Source organism: Scomber scombrus, chromosome 16, assembly GCF_963691925.1.
Source record: "Scomber scombrus chromosome 16, fScoSco1.1, whole genome shotgun sequence".
NCBI lineage: Eukaryota > Metazoa > Chordata > Actinopteri > Scombriformes > Scombridae > Scomber > Scomber scombrus.
In genome coordinates, this window is record NC_084985.1 from 5,540,539 (window position 1) to 5,559,138 (window position 18,600).

Below are 18,600 nucleotides of genomic sequence, written 5' to 3' on the forward strand. Positions count from 1 at the left end.
TGGCTGTTTATAACAGAATTCTAGTACATTGTTCCAGCATGTTTGGGGATTTGGGTTTTTTTTCCCCCTCATGCTTTTAGGGAAAGCGCTCTTTAAGGTGGTGATTTAATGAGTACTTGATGGTTAATTGATGTTTCTTTACAGGGACCACCAGGAAAGGATGGGCTGCCCGGACACCCTGGGCAGAGAGGAGAAGTTGTAAGTCTTATTTTTCACTCCCCTTGATGTTAAAATGTTATTCTTTTATCATTGTTATCTCCAATAATGTACCAATACAAGCTTTCTTTAAATATCCAATCCAGGCATCTACATAGCTGCACATTTACAATAAGCACTTAAGCAAACACCTGTTGCCAGTCATGTGAAATGTGTCATATCTTTACGACTAATTAAATTAATTGAAGTAATCATTGAATGCTTTTGAATCAGTGTTTCTACGTTGTTCCTGATCCAGGTGGCATCCTGTAAAAGAAACATTTGGCTATCTATGCACCTGCTGAATAGTTTTTCATATGTTAGAGGCGATTATTACTTAATGTAGACTGGAGCAATATTTTCTGTTCATTGAGTGGACAAATCATTACAAACTCTCTACACAGATCGGTTGTTTCATCCTCACTTCACTTCTATAAAGCTGAGATAGTGGTTAAGAGGATGAGAAGGGCTGAGATGTTCTGATAGTTTAGACATGGCTTACACACATTATGATGCAGCTCAACAATAGGAAGGTTGTCAAACATGTTGTATATTTTCAGTGTCTTAACTGAATTTCTCTTCTTCAGGGTTTCCAAGGTAAGATGGGTCCACCTGGGCCTCCCGGAGTCGTTGGACCTCAGGTGAGTTTCTTCTTGGTTGTGCAGAATTTTCTCACTGATAACAAAATATATTATTTCAGCACTTAAGACAGAAGATTTTGTAATGCTGTATAGATTTTAAAGCCCCCAGAGGGAAATTTGAGATTTGTGATACTGGGCTATTTAAATAAAAATTGACTTGACAATGAGTGACAGCAGTTTTCAATTTGTCATCTTTTCTCCCAACATTGTCTCCTTCTTCATCTATCTCCCCATCCTCCCAGGGTCCATCAGGAGAAACTGGACCAATGGGCGAGCGTGGCCACCCCGGACCCCCAGGTCCACCTGGAGAGCAGGGACTTTCTGGTCCCTCAGGAAAGGAGGGCACTAAGGGAGACCCTGGACCCCCAGGCGGCCCAGGTAAAGATGGGCCCCCAGGACTGAGAGGCTTCCCTGGAGAGAGAGGACTGCCCGGAACCCCTGTAAGTCATTTTAAAGCTTATACTGATCACTTAAATACTAATAAATTGATCTCTGGATAAAAATATCGACCTTAGGTGAAGTAAAAAATGACTAACTGAACTCTTTCTTGTCTACTTTTTTAGGGAGGCGGAGGACTGAAGGGAAGTGAAGGACCTGCCGGACCTCCTGGACCTGCTGTATGTTTGAATACATTTTTATGCCCTAAATTTCAAATACTTTGGAACAAATTCATATCTAGCTAGTTTATGGTATAGTTTGTCAACAAAGAATTTATGTTACTATACGTTAGGTCCTGTCATTTGTCTCTGGCTATGATTAATTTTATGAGTTTACTTTTTTTTAAATATTTGAATATTTCATTATGACATGTCTTTATAAATTTGATCCAGTTGGTAATCACAGTATATCTCACTTCATGGACATATACCTGCTGTATCAGAACTGTCTTAATGCTATTGTACCTCTTTAGGGGTCTCCTGGTGAGAGGGGATCAGCTGGTACTGCTGGTCCTGTTGGACCTCCTGGCAGACCAGGTCCTCAGGGACCTCCAGGACCTGCTGGAGAGAAAGGAGTTCCTGTGAGTATCTGTAGATGTTTGTTCAATGTACAGTAAGGTGTTGTACATCCAACCAATCATAAATGCAAAGTGTTCTTATCGCTGTTCTTGTCTTTTTTTCTGTCTTAGGGTGAGAAAGGTCCTATTGGCCCTGCAGGTCGAGATGGCGTCCAGGGTCCCGTGGGTCTTCCTGGCCCTGCCGGATCACCAGGAGTACCTGGAGAGGATGGAGACAAGGCCAGTAACACTGAATAACAATCTGCACAACCAAAAGTTGTGTTGGGGAAATGTTGCATCTCGAAATGTGGTGCATTATTAACTTGAGTCATGTTTAACAGTATACCATGACATGCTTTGTTATATCATCCTCAAGGTTCTGACTTGTGAAAGATATCACTCAGAATAATGAGTCGGATAGTCTAGTTGGCCTAGATCTGGTTTTTGAGTGGTGCATCCATTCATATCTTATTAATTTTAGGGTTTCCTTTCAGACTCTTCTTTCCTGTAACTTGATTTGTGTTTGTCATCACAGGGTGAGGTTGGAGAACACGGCCAGAAGGGCGCCAAGGGAGGTAAAGGAGAACATGTGAGTGAAACTGAAATATCATCAAACCCTAAATTTTGTTTCTGAGTGGAAATAATCTGAATTAAAATTTAAATTCAGGTTAAATTCTTACTATTAATCAAATTATAATTATTGCTGTTTGCTTGTTCTTTGGTAGGGTCCTCCTGGTCCACCCGGGCCAATGGGTCCTGTCGGTCAGCCTGGTCCTGCTGTAAGTACAAACTTTATATCTCTGAGTACACAATCAGACAGTTAGCAGTTGCAATTGGCTGTACTTGTTCCTGATTGTATGAACCTGTAGTTTGATGCAGTAGTTACAGGTCATCCTTGTTTCAAACAACCCAGAGCATGAAACACTAATTAAGACAGGATACATTAATAACCACTGTGGGTGATTACAGTTGTGTTGACAGTGTTGTCAGCTAAGTAATTTTTTATCTGAAAATCTTTTTTTCTCTTCTTGTTTTGTGGTGTAGGGTGCTGATGGAGAGCTTGGACCTAGGGGCCAACAGGGGCCATTTGGAGCTAAAGGTGATGAAGGATCCAGAGGATTCCCAGGAGCCCCAGGACCCATCGGACTGCAGGTAATGTTAACATTAGCAAATTCACTCAAATCTTTATTATGTCTTTATTTTAGACTGCAAATTATGAGATGATGTTCTGAGCCACACTCTTATGTTGAAATGTTAAACAAATGCCTTTGTCCTGCAGGGATTGCCAGGACCATCAGGCGAGAAGGGAGAGACTGGCGATGTTGGACCTCTGGTGAGTTTCAGGAATACATTGGTTTCAAAATGTTTATTAATTTATAACTTAATAATGCTATTGACCATAAAGTCAGACTGATAGGGAGTTCATTATCTGCCTTAATGTTCACTAAGGGGGTCCATTGACTTCCATCATGATAACTGATCAACAATAAAAGCATGAATCTGTCTGGGTTTCAGGGTCCTCCAGGCCCTCCTGGACCCCGTGGCCCCGCCGGACCCAGCGGTGCTGATGTGAGTGTTACAGCTTTTATTTAAAAATTACAATATAATTTAATATGTGCTACAGTATATATAACTATTGTTTTTGTTTTTCAGGGTCCTCAAGGTCCTCCTGGTGGTTTGGGTAATTCTGGACCAGCTGGGGAGAAGGTGCAGAGATAAAGGATTTACTCTAACATGAACGCAGTATTTCTGCCTATGGGTGATGGCTTTCAATGTAATAAAAACAAAATGAATGTATGAGCACTAACAGAAATATTGTTCACTCCACAGGGAGAGCCTGGTGAGTCTGGACCACCTGGAATCGGAGGAGAGCCAGGGAAGAAGGTGAGTGGCTCAGTATCAGATCCTGAGACCTTGTCCATCAAGATGTTGAGAAACTTTGCCTTCACTGACGATTTAATACCATCCATGAGTTAAGAAAGTGTTCTGTGTTCCCATCGGCAGGGTCCTCGTGGAGAGCGTGGAGAGAAGGGAGAGTCAGGACAACCTGGAACCGCTGGACCTGCCGGAGGAAGAGGACGACCTGGAGATGACGGACCAAAAGGAAACCCTGTATGACACTGACAGTCAAACACACACATACTGACATAAACACACAGATCAATTACTTTAGATTCTACTGCACAATGAATGGGGATTTCCTCTGTCACTTCAGCTTTTTCCATATATTCAGATGACATTTCAATCTTTGCCTTCTAATCTCTGAATTGCATTTTTGTCACCATCATCAGGGTCCCGTTGGTTTCCCTGGTGATCCTGGTCCCCCTGGTGAGGTCGGACCCAGAGTAAGTATACTCTCCCTTAAGGATAGACATCAGGATCTCATTTATACACCATAGCACAAATATATTCAGATGATAAGCTATGTTGTATGTGGCTGCATGGCTGCCTTCAGTAACCCTGTTCTGGTCTACCTACAGGGTCAAGATGGTGCCAAGGGAGAGAGGGGAGAAGATGGTGAACAAGGAGAATCTGTAAGTCAAAATATATCATTATGCAGATGTGTAAATTAAATATTATAAAGTGTCAGTCTCCATTATGATCTTGTCTTCTCTTTGTCTCACTGCAGGGTTCTCCTGGACCCTCTGGTGAGAACGGACCTCCTGGCCCACCAGGAAAGAGGGTAAGATCACACTCTGGTCATCAATAAACCCCCCTGCCCATCATATATCCAAACAACCTTCATTGTATACTTTAAGACGTGAAAAAAAAAGGAACTCTTTAGTAGAAAATGCTTGATGGTGGAGCACCAGTGCAGCAGTAGTTCAATCAGCTTCCATTAATAAGTGCAATCAGTGATGTTGTCTGCAATATGTAGTCTGTCCAGTGTAAGAAGAATGCCCTGAAATGCTCTGAAAGGTCTATATTTGACATACATCACATAATCCATTTAAAAGGCATCTCTCTTGCTGTAGATATGATCAAATTATAGATTTAATTTAATTTAATGTATGATAAAAATATATTTTAATCATGTTGTATTTGCCAGGGACCTGCTGGAACAAGAGGACCAGAAGGACGTCAAGGAGAAAAAGGAACCAAGGTGAGTCCGGAGATTTTTTGTACATTTTCATGAAGTGCACATCAGCTGGGTCTGGATTGATCATTTAAAGCCTAAACCCCTGGCATACAATAAAAAAGGCGCTAAGATGCTGACATTGACATCAGATGGCTATTACCCCAGGATAAATCATTAACTCTGCTTTTATGCTGACAAACAATAATAATGTGTAATTCTCTTCCTCAGAGATGTTATTTATGCAATCAATGTAATGCGAGGAATAACTAATGTTTCTTCTATTCTTCATTTCCATCTCAGGGAGACTCAGGTGCTGTTGGCCCCCCAGGAAAGACTGGCCCCGTTGGCCCACAGGGTCTAGCAGGAAAACCAGGAACAGAAGGTCTCAGAGGACTCCCAGGATCAGTGGTCAGTAAACATTCAGAATAATTTTCGTATTTGTAAATGTGACCACTAAACAATAAAATATTCTGCTAGTAACAATACACTTTATGTGAATTGAATTAATGTGTTTCTATGTTTCAGGGTGAGCAAGGATCTCCAGGACCTGCCGGACAGAAAGGACCACCTGGACCTATGGTAAGACAACTTTTTATTTTTATTTACACATCTACTCTGTACTTTGACGGACATTACAATCATTAGAACACAAACTGCTGTCCTCATCCTCTCCTCTTCCTCTCCTCCTGCAGGGACCTCCTGGTTTGCTCGGTCTGCGTGGAGACCCCGGTTCCAAGGGAGAGAAGGGACACCCAGGTCTTATCGGTCTCATTGGACCCCCAGGAGAACAGGGAGAGAAGGGAGACCGAGGTATGCCTGGCCCTCATGGATCCAACGGACCCAAAGGAGAGAATGTAAGTCTGACTTGTATCATATGTACTGGAAAGGTCCAGTCTACCATTTCTTTTCATTGGCTTTGATAATAATGTATGTTGAACGTCTTGTGTTTTTACAGGGAATGTCTGGAGGCACGGGACCCATCGGTCCTGCTGGTCCTCCTGGTCTGCCTGTGAGTCACTTTACTGTTTCATCCCATAAACATGTCATCACACACTGTTCCCAAGATGTTTTTGAGGGTCATATTAATTAAAGACAGCAAGAAAACATTGAAGGATGGTGACCGTCATAAAACTAAAGTCTCATTTCGTCTACAGGGTCCTCAAGGTGTCAAAGGAGCTAAAGGTTCTTCTGTGAGTATACCTTAAGAGTACTTGTACCCCACACATGAACATTGTTCTTGAAAAATAATTTGACAATGATCTGATGCTATAATGCTTCTTATATCTGCTCTGGATTTGTTTAGGGAGGAGCTGGTCCCAAGGGAGAGAAGGGTGTACAAGGACCTGCTGGACCTCCTGTAAGGACTTTTTCTTCTCATTGTGAAAACTTCAGGAAAAGAAGGCTTTATCATTTTATTGTGAATTAACTGATTACAATGTGAACTTGTTTCTCAAGGGCCCACCAGGTGAGGTCATCCAGCCCCTGCCCATCCAGAGGAGTCCTAAGTCCAAGAGATCCATCGACGCCAGCCAGCTGCTCCCAGAGTCCGACGCTGACATGCCTGCATCTGACGCTACTGGCACTGAGTTCCTGATGGGCAGTGAAGGCATGGAGGAGATCTTCGGCTCACTGAACTCACTACGACAGGAGATTGAGACCATGCGTTTCCCTCTGGGCACCCAGGACAGCCCCGCCCGTACCTGCCAGGACCTGCACCTCAGCCAGCCAGACCTTAAAGATGGTGAGGAAATGCCCCTAAAAATGTTATCTTGTTGACCCCAATGAGTCAGGATTTCTCCATCAGGTTTTGTCTCCTGTTAATGTGACTCTCATGGTCATTTCATTACGTGCATGATGCAAGATTTTAATAAAGTAATGCATTAATGCAAAGCAAAGGTATTTCATTGCCAATGTAACAATGAGGAATTCATTAAATTGTTTGTAAAAATCTAAGAAAATACTAAGAGATTTCTGCCAATTTTCTCCAATTTTCCTCTCTCTGTCACCCCCTGCAGGAGAGTACTGGATTGACCCCAACCAGGGCTGCTCCAGAGACTCCTTCAAGGTCTTCTGTAACTTCACTAATGGAGCAGAGACGTGCCTGTACCCAAGCGAGAGAATCAACACGGTCAGTCCAGTGACTTAGCAACCATCAAGAAGCTCCTTAAGAGCCATTTTTAATTAACTTCTCCCAACACTAACTGCCAATAATCTGGAAAAAACGCGAAAAAATTAAATATGTTAGGTAATAAGATAGGAATGATGCATTTGGGTGTAAAAAAAAAATGGGAGTATTGATCAGCATAATTGGAAGTTTGTTTTCTCCAAATGCTCTCTTTCTAGAAACTAATTTTGGAAGAGATCTCCAAATGATCTTATTGTGAGAAATTTAGACTATTTTTCACTAGTATTTATTTATAGTGCAGTGATAAACCTACTTTACCATATGTATATGACCTTAATATCTGATTTTGACTATTCTGGTGGCAGGTGAAGATGAGCTCGTGGGACAAAGAGACTCCAGGATCCTGGTACAGTCAGTTTGCCACTGGCAGTAAGGTCAGTAACACTCTGTGATGTGTTGTTGCCAATCTTCTGTTTTTAGTTGAGGACCCTCTATTTTTATTCACACATTATTTTCCCTCCTCATCCCCTTTTGCTTTGAAAACCCTCCAAACCCCATTCTATCACCTCCTCCTCCCAGTTCTCCTATGTGGACTCTAACGGCGATCCCGTGGGCGTGGTTCAGCTGGGCTTCCTGCGTCTCCTGAGCGTCCAGGCCCGTCAAAACCTCACCTACCACTGCCACCGCTCAGTGGCCTGGTCCGACCGAAGCGCCAACAACTACGAGAGGGCGCTGCACCTCCAGGGTGCCAACGATGAGGAGCTGAGCTACGAGACCAACCCTTACATCAAAGCCCTGGTCGACGGCTGCTCTGTGAGTTAACACACATGAACTGAAGACCCTATGTTATTAGTCTCTCTGGAAAGCTGGAAATTTAATATTAAGCCCATGCAGATCGTCATCTTAAAATGTAATCAATTGCTTCAAAATGACATGATTAATCGATTATTAAAATAGTTGCAGATTAACTATCTGTTCACTTAAATTAATTAACTAATTGCTGCAGCTCTAAAGTAGACAAAATATACAACTATATAATGCCATCTCCCCTTTTGCTGCAAATCACAGGAACCACACCACTGCAACTTCAGTCTTTGTATACTGATTGTTAATATTTTTGACCCTAGATTGGGTCCCTTGAAAACTCACTGTTTTTTTGTCACTGAAGCTACCTTTTAATTTTTACCCGTGTTGTTGCTTACTGCAGTGTGGGACTTCTGTCTCCCCCTTCTGGCAGTGAGAGTAATTACAAAAACATTGACAGGTGTTGCCTACTCTGTCACTACTATTATGGCTGTAAAACAGTGGATACATTGTTGTGAGACAATCATGCAGGAGTTTTGATCTCTTCAGGCTTTTTTTCTTTCTTCACTCACCTTAGAAATGGGTGAAGAAATCCCTACTTTACCTGTACACTAACTTTACTTCTAAACTACCTTTTTTCAATCATTCCACCTGTAATTATCTTGATGCCATTATCTGACACGTCTTTTTTCTCTCTGTGTCTCTGCAGTATCGTAAGGGCTTTGACAGGACAGTCCTGGAGATCAACTCACCACAAGTGGAGCATCTTCCTCTGCTGGATATCAAGGTGTCAGACTTTGGGGAGAGCAACCAGCAGTTTGGCTTTGAAGTGGGACCTGTCTGTTTCCAAGGCTAAAAAACACACTCATACACACACAACATGCAGAGAACAACACATGCAAATACTCACACACATGCACTTAGAGACACACTCACACATGATAAACATACAAGCCCGGTAATTTGTAAATTAACTTGTAAATGATATGAAACACACACATACACACACATACCCACACACAGACACACACACCTCCACACACAGATGCTGTTGTGAGACAAACACGCACTCACACTCAAGTACGTGCCTGGGGAAAGCAACATCCTCCCGACAATTCATGGACGTCAAAAAAAGTAAAGAGGAGAGAAATTGTTTTTTTAAAACTCGCGGAGAGGAGACCATCGACTGGGCGCACAACCGCAACAAAGGAAGAAAAAAAAAACAGAAGAGAGTGTTCTTCGGAAAATAAAACAGTGTTTTCTTTACCAGCATTAAAGGGGCCGGCCTAAGAAAGAGAGCAAGTCTGCAACTTGAGGCCTGAAGCCCCCCCGTCTCTGATCCCCCCCCCTCTCACTCTTCACTCCTCCCTGCTGTCTCTCTTTTATTTCCACTCATCTCACCTGCTCTACCTCCCGCTCCATCCTACTCCTAAACAAAGGGTCACACTTTGATATGTTTCCCATTTCTTTCATTACACGTTTACACTGCGAGCAACGTGATTGGCGGTCACTCTTTTATGACCGACAAGAGGTGCAAGACGCTCCTGCATAGCTACCTGCAATCATGAGTTTTGGTTCAAAGCTTTGGTGTCTGGAAGGTGTTTATAGCTTTAGTCACTCTGATAAAAAGGTTTTTTTGGAGAACTGGAAGGTTTGAATCAACTTCGTATCCCTTCTAGACAGAGCTTCTTTTCATGAATAGATTGAGGAAGTAAACAGCAAACATCAAAATCAGACTGGAAAATGGCGGCCTAACGGTTAACTTCTCTGGTCGTCTTGTTCTGTAAGAAGTGGACGAACTTGTAGTGACCCGTCGATCACATTGTTCACATTGTAAACGCGGAGTAGCTATCAGCTCTTATTACATTAAAAGGAACCAAAGAATTAAAGCCACCAGTTTATACCCAGAATAAAAAGAGGGAAATGACCAAACCAGCTGGGTCTTGCTTGATACATTGATCTATTTTTGTCTTTTTTTATGAGTGAATTTTCTACTTTGTCATGTCCTCTTCATGACCACCTTATAATAAAACCATCTAAAAATGTGATAAACAGCTCAAACTGATGATGAAAATCTATCTGGTGTTTTGAATTGAGGGTAATGGAGTCTGAATGTTGGGACAAAACCTGCAAGTGATGCAAGATAGAAGACGTGTTTAAACCTAGACCCGTGAATAAGCCATTGTTGTTGTAAACTATGCTGAACTTTGTGTTATTCTACTTGCATGTTATTGGTGCTTATGAAATTGGTGCTGCCAGGCTCGTTACCACACACACCAGTCCAGTATTTTCTCTTTTGGGTACTTTTTGTTTTCCATCCAGAACACATTTTCTGATTTTTCATCCAAGCACAGAACATCATCATCAGGGTTTAAATATGTATATGAGTTTCAAAGTTCCCTCCTCCTTTTTTTTTCTTGCAGCAGTGAATAAAAATGCATGCGTTACTGAAATAAAAACTGTGTGGCAAGGTGCTAATTATACCAAAGCATAAAAAAAATTTTTAGTATTAACTTAGAGTCCTCCATTTTCTTTAGTCTCTTTTACAATTTCATACAGCTTTTTACTGGGGAAAATGTGCATTACATTTCATTTGTACAGAAATAGTGATATTCTATTGTATTTATTTAAAACAAACAGGGTGCTTTGAGATTTTAAAAAAAAAAACAACCACCAAATATTCCATTCAAATGTGGTATATTTCATTTGTATTTATTTCCTGTAGCTATCATTTGAAGGCTTGCATGTTAAACTCAACCTGCCAGCCTTGAGTTACGCCCTGTCCAAACTCTTTTTGTACAACCAAAGAATCTGTGGCCATATTTTATTTGTAATATCCCTTTTTTTTGTTTTTTTAGTGTTTTCACCAACTGTACTGTGCTGTTAAATTTTGCTTCCACTGTAATGATTAAATGGTGACTCTCCAGTTTTGTCACACTTCCTTGTCATTGCTACTGTTTGACTTGGCGTGTGTTGGTTTCATTGCTTCGCCGGGCTTTGAAATGCATCACAGAAATTTTTTTTTTTTTACTGCGTTCATCTAGATTACGGTGCTTTAAAAAAAGTATTAACACATCTGATCTTCTAAAAATCTATGAGACTACAGCGGGGAGGAGAAAGGTTGTGAGAGGGAAGAAAGAAATCTATCAACCACCTTTGGGATTAGAAATAATCAATTAGATTAAGGGGTGATGTCATTCTAGGGCTCTGGATTTATTTGTTTATTTTTATTTCTTTTTCTTTTTCCAAAAAAAAAATAGCAGGGAAACTGGGCGGGATGGCCAAAAACCTCAAATAAAAAAAATCTGCCCTTGAGATTCTTCAGCGAGAGAATGACCTCAAATATTTGTTTCTAATTGTGTTGAAGACGAACATTTCAACATAAGAATATGGTGCTGATAAAAAGAAAAAAGTATTATTTTATGATGTGTGTAAGTATTTTTTTTAAATCCTTGTTTCTGTAATATATAATCTTTTTAAAGAGCTGCTTGACTCTTGTTTTTTTTCCAAACCCCATGAATCCTCCTTGCAATACTCTAAATGGCCACAAAGTGGTGCTGTTTCTCTCTTTTACAGTAACCACCTGAACGCAGCACAGACGCCTTAAAACCTTTCTATTCAAGAAGGCTTTTTCATCTTATTACTTATTACTTTCTCATTACTTTTTATTTTCTTTATGTTGTGTGGTAAAGATTCAAGATTTATTTATTTGTCATTTTTGTAGTTGCATACATAAAAAACATTTTTTGTTTCTCACTCGTCCATCACAGCACAAAAAATATACAAAAATAGAAGCTACACAGTGTAAAGAAGAGCAGTAATTAAGTTATAGAAAAATATTTAATAAATTGACCAGACTCGCAGTAATAAAAGTAGTTTACAATGGCTTGATAAAATGTATAAAGAAGTAAATGAATAATTAATAAAAAATCCTTTTAAGACATAGTCCATTAATTGTCCCTCTAAAATTGTCTAGTAAAGTTAAATGTTAAAGTCACCAGTGCTTCTGTGTTGGGTCTATGTCATTAATATTGTAGCACTTGGAGTTTCACTATGTTTTCAAAAGTAAATTAAGGAGTGATTAATGGTATTTTTTTGTTTCATAGCACAGACACAAAGGTTTGCTGTTGTATATGAGCAGGTGCTGTACGTGTTAGGGAGGCATTAGTTTGGCTATTTGCAGCGCCTCAACATGTTTAAATTATGAATTTTGGCATCTGTGACATTGTTGTTTTTTCCCCTTCAACTTTAAATGATTGTTTTTAAAACCTAAAACTATTTGAAAAAGTGACACATGACAAACTGAGCTGTTGTTTTACTTGGTGGCTCAGCAAAAATAATCTATTGCACAGTTTTCGGGATTTTAAACCAACCAGTAACCACAAACCTACAGTTTATCATGAAATGCACAAACACAAGCTGCTGTGTTTATGACTTTGGTTTTTACATAGCAGCCAGAAGAAAGCTCGGCACTTACAAAGCAAGAATGATGAATTTTGAAATATTGAAATGTTTGTTGAATGTCAAACAATCAGTGGCTCGGTGAGTTAAGCACCTGTAACATCTGGAGATCAGGAGTTTGGTGATTTAAATCCTGGTTATGTCTTTACATTTTTAAGCTGGGTTTTAAATATAAGAGAGAAAACAATGAAAAGCTCTCAGAGAACAAACAAGAAGGTGAAGCAGCTCTGGTGGTGATGTGGCAGAGTGGTCAACATAAATCTCTGAAAGTGTCTGTTAATCTGGAGCAGGTGGTTCAACTCCCTGCTTCCCCCAAACATGGATAAGAGAGACACTGGTATCATGGAAGAATGAAGAAGTAAACATGATTTTTATTTAGTTTTATAGATACAAATTAAAATAAATTCTGTATATAAAAATTACAAACACTTGTGGTGTTTATTGGCACAAAACCTAGCTTCATGCTGTACGGTACATATTCACAACCACATTTATAAAACATAATCATGACTGAGGAGCTACAAAAAGTAGAATCACTTCAATAATTAAATGCAGAAACTGGCCTCCTGTTGGTCTTTATCAAAGAGACAGGCGTTGATTCAGCCCATGAAAAGTCCACCTGGTAGAAAGAGACGGATTACACATTCATATGTACTGAGAAGACAAATATGTTTTGGTCAAAAAGTGAGGGAGTGTTTTTCTTTTACCTGTCACTTCCAAACTGACTCCTGTGATGTATCGAGAATCATCTGAAGCTAGAAAGGCACAGACATCAGCGACCTCTGGAGGAAAACACCAAAAGAAACAAGAATGTCAGACATGCATCTTTCCCCATATTTTACTTAACAGCCTGTTTTTCAAGTCTGCCTCGAAGAGTCAGGTGCACAAATGAACACTGAGATCTCCTCCAAATGTGCTTAAGTATGAAAAAAGAAAAACCCTCTTTGTGTCTGTTCGGACATCCTGTTCAACTGCAGCAGTACTAAATAAATACTTTTTTGGACAGCTGAAGCCTCATATAAGCTTAAAATAAACCTTTAAATGCATTTTTGCACAGATGGAGGACTGTGGATTTTGTATCCCACCACTTACATTGTCAGTGCATTAAGGAGGGATCTGTTAATTGTCAGTATGAACAGGAGGAATGATTACAGAAAGAAGAACAGTGTTCATTTGGGCACCAGACTGTTGTTATAGGACAGAATTGTGAATCCATCCTTTAGTGACATAAAGATGATCAAAGGAGATAGGAAAATCTTTTGGAACTGGTTTGGCTGCAGCTGATACAAAGAGAGAGAAGATATAAAAGCAGAGGGGGAAAAAAGAGAATAAAGATTTCCAGTAAACTGTGATGATGATGTGTCTTTACTGACCTGCAGGCTCACCCATCCTCCCCATAGGCACTAAAGACTTCATCTGAAACATACACACAACATGACAAGAAAAATACAGTTTTATTATAGTATTAAATACCTGAACTCTCTGCTCTTTCTCCTCGCTCACACGTTTGTTTACCAGTGAAACAACAGAGTAACTACTCTATTTTTTGGGTGAAAAGACCCTTTAATGTTTCCTTCTACAAAACAAGGTCACAATTTCTAGAATATAACAAATTGTGGTTTGTAAATTTTAAACTTTATTTAAATGAGAGCAAAGAAAAGTTGAAAAATTATATAAACTGTAATGTGTTCAGTGGGCAGAATATTAGGTGTGTGTGTGTGTGTGTGTGTGTGTGTGTGTGTGTGTGTGTGTGTGTGTGTGTGTGTGTGTGTGTGTGTGTGTGTGTGTGTGTGTGTGTGTGTGTGTACCTTGTATATAACCTTCTCCGGTACTTTATCCGTCATCGGAGTCGATATAAAACCTGGCAGCACACAGTTACACCGAATCCCAAACCTGAAAGCCAAGAGAAGGAACAAGGAAAGGGTTTGCTCTTTTTTCTTCTCCTTCTGAGTAATTAATATCAAATGAACTCCATGTGTCTTCATGTCTTTTTTGTGCATCAGGATCTTCTGACCTGCTGAGCTCTTTGGCTGCCGTCCTAGTTAAACCCTCCACTCCAGATTTAGAGGCGGCGTAATTTACCTGCCCGACGTTTCCCACCTACAAACATTAACGACACAGATACAAGGATAAGACCGTATAAACAAGGAAAATGTTTAGTTCAATCAACAGCAAGAACTCAAAACCATCAGATGCTTTAAAAACTCCACAAATCCTTCACTACGTCCTGAGATTTTTTTTTTAAACCAGCTTTTATATTTATAATCTGTTTAAGAATAAAGTTTTGATGAATGTCTGTGTATCTTTTATGTGATTCCTTGGAAAACAATAATCAGTGAGCTTAAAAATATATATAAATATTGTCCTTTAATGCCACCACTAACTTTATTCACCACTAATATTTATAAAAGAAAATGAAGCTTTTGGATGTGGACTACACTGAAGTAAAACTCTCCATCTGAGCAAACTCATCACTAAAGACGACTTATTCTTCAATAGAGTATTACTGTTATGTGTTTCTGATTAAAACTTAAAAGTCTCAGCTACATTTTTAAAAACAGTAAAAACAGGCCTGCTGCTGTCTCACCTTGCCCACGATGCTCCCCACAGTGATGATGGATCCCTTTGGTGCTCCACAGGCCACCAGAGCCTGAGCGACAGCCTGAGTGACCAGAAAGGAACCCTGACAGAGACACAAGAGGAAAGAAGAGCAAATAAAAAGGTACTGTCACACACAGTATTTGTTGACACAGCAAAATTATCTCTATTTGAATTTGAATAAAAGTGGAAATAGGTGTAAGAATCCTGCTTTTGTTTTTATTACGCTTCTAATTTTAGGATATTTAAATGTTATAATAAGTGTTCATCAATAAACTATTTGTCTCATATTTGTCTCTTTTTTCCCTCTCAAAAACAAATCATTTCTGAAATACAATTCGTGCTTTTCTGAATATCATATTTGGAATCAGCTCCATCCCTATTGTATGTAAAGATTGAAGCAGGGAGGATATTACTACACTAGAGCTGCAACTATTAAATTAATCTCTGAATATTTTGATAATAGATTCATAGTTTCAGTCATTTCAGTCAAGGAAAAAAAAAAGTGCACATTTTCTGACTGATATTTTCGGGTCTCTCCAGCTTTTTTATTTGACAGTAAACAGCTTTGCACTGTTGTGGACGTCATATTGAACTTTGGGGCGACTAAGATCGATGTGTTTCACCATTTTTTGACATTTTATAGAACAAACAACTAACTGATTAGTCAAGAAAATATTTGATAGATTAATTGAAAAATAATAATAGTTGTCGTAGTTGCAATAGTGAAAATAATCATTAGTTGCAAGTGTTCCTTTGTTACAGGTTAAAAGTGGAAAAATAGGCAGAAATTTTGCTGTAGTTTGTAGTTTCCCTCCCACAGTCATCTGGTCTGAGGGTTGAGGGGATTCAGAGATAAACAGGTGTAGCAGCTCTGTACCTTCAGGTTGACCTGGATGACTTTGTCAAAGTGATCCTCCTCCATGTTGAGCAGGAAGTCGTCCTGAGTGATGCCCGCTGCATTCACACACACTGAGGGAGGCTGGAAGTAACGAGCCTGCAGAGGGAGAGGAGGATTATGACTGTTAGAAGAAGAGATAGAGATATATTGATAACTGTCGATCATTTTGAGTATCTGTACCACACCTGTATACTTGTGACCAGCTTCTTTATACTCTCTTTTGACGACACGTCCACCACGGCAGCCATGTGACCCTGCCCTCTGAGGTCAGTCGACAGGTTCCCCAGGGTTTCATTGGCTGACTCCTCGCTGATGTCAGCAACCACCACAGAGGCGCCCTCAGAGGCTAAACGCTGGCATACCGCCCGTCCAATCCCACTGCCCCCTCCTGGGTGGGAAGAAAGCAGCATAAAGACACAGCAGGGTCCGAGCAGAGAGAAGAGGACATGTAGTCCACAATGCTGCAGCTTTATTTCTTTATATTTTTTTGTTTTCTTTTAATATTTGATGGGATGATGATCAATCAGAGAGGATAAACTTCTTTTTTTTAAAGCAAACTAGGGCTGCAATTAATATTTTCTTTATTAATTAGTTGTTGTTTTTTTTGTGTATAAAATTTCAGAAAATTGTGGCCTTTTGTGGCAGTTTACTATCATAAAGGACAAAATAACCCACATTTAAGAAGCTGGGACTGGAGACTTTTTTTATTTTTTAAATATTTTTTTGGGGGGGGAGGAGAAAGGGGGAAGTGGAAAGATGCCAGGAGTTTAGGGGAGAGAATGATGGGGGGTGGAGGGAGGGGAAGGCATGCAATAAAGGTCTGAAGCCGGATTTGAAGTGCAGATGTTGTGGTTATATAATGTGCATCTTAATCAGCAGGCTAACGGGACAAGCCAGAAACACAAGACTAAAAAATGACTCAAAATTATTTTTAAAAAATGTTTTTTGTGATTAATTTTCTGCTGGTCAAATAATGATGGACTAACTGTTGCAGATCTACAGGACACTTACTTGGGTTGCAGATATTTTCATGGGATTAGTTTTTTCCCATCAGCTCAGAGGTTTAAGTTAGATCTGCAACAATTAGCTGATCAATAGAAAATTATTGGTACGCTATTTTGATAACTGAATAATCATCTTTTTTTGCCCCAGAAAGAAATCGCCAAATTTTGAGATTCCAGTTTCTCAGATGTGAGACAAGTCTGTCTTAAAACAACAGTCAGAAACCCAAATGAACATTGAAACAAGTTTTTCCTGTAATCCCTTCCCTGTTCATACTGACCATTAGAAGATCCCTTCATAATACACTTATAATATAAGTGATGGTGGACAAAATGTATTTATTTATTTATTTAAAGGTTTATTTCAAGCTAATATGAATCTTCAGCAGTCCAAATGAGTCAAATCAAGTAGATATCTTTCAACGTTACAGTGTTTTTAGTACCAAAGTCCCTCTTTTTGTTACTATACTTCCACCACAGCTCATCAGGGAAACACAAAGAGGGAATCTGAAGCTAAAAAGATTGTAAATGTGTCAGATATCACTGGATATGACTAACTCAGACTGCTGAAGCTATATATAAGCTTCACATCTACTTTTAAATGACTGTGTGGACACACTGTGGATTTTGTCCTCCGCCACTTCACATTGAAAGCACATTTGAAGGAGATCTTTTAACAGTCCGTATGAACAGGAGGAATGATTACAGAGAGGAAAATCTCTTTCACTGTTCATATGGACAACTGTGAAGCTGTCCTTTAACACGACTGAGAGCCAAAGTGTTATCAGCAGCTTTAAGTTACTTTTACTGTTGTTTTTCTCAGTAATTTTAATGACCATGACGGTGTTTGATAATATCGGACCAGGATACGATTTAACTAGCTTAAAACCAAACCCCAAACCCCATTTAACATTAACTAGTTGTTAATTATTAGGAAAAACTCACTTCCAAACTTCCGAAGTGTTATTCAGGACTATGAACTCAAACTATAGCTGTTAACAAACTGAGCTAACTAGTTGCTTAAAATTAGATCAAATAAGACGACAAGAGTCACATAAAACACCACAACCTGTAAAAAATAAACCTCCTCCAGACAGATGTTAGTGTTTAAGTGTTTAAATGAACGTACCGGTGACCAGCGTTAACCTTGATATGAGTCTGGTGGCCGCCATGATGGTTTTTAGTGTTGTTGTAGTTCCATTGTCTGTCCACAGGGGGGCGCCAAAGAACGGCGTTTACCTTTTATATTATATTATATTATATTATATTATATTATATTATATTATATTATATTATATTATATTATATTATATTATATTATATTATATTGTATTATAGCCCATTTCGTTTCATTCTGTTTTTTTATTTTTATTTTTACCAAATAATAATTATTATTATTATTATTATTATTATTGTTATATAATTATTATGAATAACACTATCATTATTTTTATTGTGTGATTATTATTATTATAATAATTATTATTATTATTTTGTAATACTATAAATTCATTTTCATTTTATTTATGATTAATTATTTTTATAATGATAAGTCTTGTTGCCGCCATCAGTTTTTATTTTTGTTGTAGTTCTCAGTTTTTCCACACGATGGCGCCAAAGACCTGCGTTTACCTGCAGGGCCGCTGGGTCCGTTTACTGTATATTAATATATTTATTATATTTATAAATATTTATATGCTGCTCATTTTAACTATTACTAAAAAATAAAACAATAATTATTATTATTATAATAGTATTACTACCACTACTACTACTAATGATAATAATAATAATAAGAAGA

The 18,600-nt window shown here is 39.0% G+C and overlaps 2 protein-coding genes across 2 annotated transcripts in view; one reads left to right on the forward strand and one right to left on the reverse strand.

Annotated features, from left to right (window-relative positions):
- col11a2 (collagen, type XI, alpha 2) overlaps positions 1-8,694 on the forward strand; it is a 45,884-nt gene extending 37,190 nt beyond the window's left edge. The window contains exons 40-68 of the mRNA XM_062435386.1: positions 145-198; positions 783-836; positions 1,079-1,276; positions 1,400-1,453; positions 1,747-1,854; positions 1,963-2,070; positions 2,366-2,419; positions 2,556-2,609; positions 2,875-2,982; positions 3,110-3,163; positions 3,346-3,399; positions 3,484-3,537; positions 3,661-3,714; positions 3,835-3,942; positions 4,122-4,175; positions 4,311-4,364; positions 4,460-4,513; positions 4,880-4,933; positions 5,210-5,317; positions 5,435-5,488; positions 5,602-5,763; positions 5,865-5,918; positions 6,064-6,099; positions 6,213-6,266; positions 6,365-6,650; positions 6,925-7,037; positions 7,400-7,468; positions 7,614-7,847; positions 8,548-8,694. Of these exons, the coding sequence (XP_062291370.1) occupies positions 145-198; positions 783-836; positions 1,079-1,276; positions 1,400-1,453; positions 1,747-1,854; positions 1,963-2,070; positions 2,366-2,419; positions 2,556-2,609; positions 2,875-2,982; positions 3,110-3,163; positions 3,346-3,399; positions 3,484-3,537; positions 3,661-3,714; positions 3,835-3,942; positions 4,122-4,175; positions 4,311-4,364; positions 4,460-4,513; positions 4,880-4,933; positions 5,210-5,317; positions 5,435-5,488; positions 5,602-5,763; positions 5,865-5,918; positions 6,064-6,099; positions 6,213-6,266; positions 6,365-6,650; positions 6,925-7,037; positions 7,400-7,468; positions 7,614-7,847; positions 8,548-8,694 (2,649 nt within the window). The remainder of the gene's footprint in view (positions 1-144; positions 199-782; positions 837-1,078; positions 1,277-1,399; positions 1,454-1,746; positions 1,855-1,962; positions 2,071-2,365; positions 2,420-2,555; positions 2,610-2,874; positions 2,983-3,109; positions 3,164-3,345; positions 3,400-3,483; positions 3,538-3,660; positions 3,715-3,834; positions 3,943-4,121; positions 4,176-4,310; positions 4,365-4,459; positions 4,514-4,879; positions 4,934-5,209; positions 5,318-5,434; positions 5,489-5,601; positions 5,764-5,864; positions 5,919-6,063; positions 6,100-6,212; positions 6,267-6,364; positions 6,651-6,924; positions 7,038-7,399; positions 7,469-7,613; positions 7,848-8,547) is intronic.
- Positions 8,695-12,652: 3,958 nt separating this feature from the next.
- On the reverse strand, positions 12,653-17,982 carry hsd17b8 (hydroxysteroid (17-beta) dehydrogenase 8). Its single transcript, XM_062436092.1, has 9 exons — positions 17,929-17,982; positions 15,984-16,186; positions 15,778-15,894; positions 14,887-14,982; positions 14,314-14,399; positions 14,108-14,192; positions 13,673-13,715; positions 13,007-13,081; positions 12,653-12,918 (listed from the first exon to the last, which is right to left on the reverse strand). Exons 1-9 carry the CDS (start codon positions 17,969-17,971, stop codon positions 12,899-12,901), a joined length of 768 nt encoding a protein of 255 aa, XP_062292076.1. The 5' UTR covers positions 17,972-17,982; the 3' UTR covers positions 12,653-12,898.
- Between the last annotated feature and the right edge of the window lie 618 nt (positions 17,983-18,600).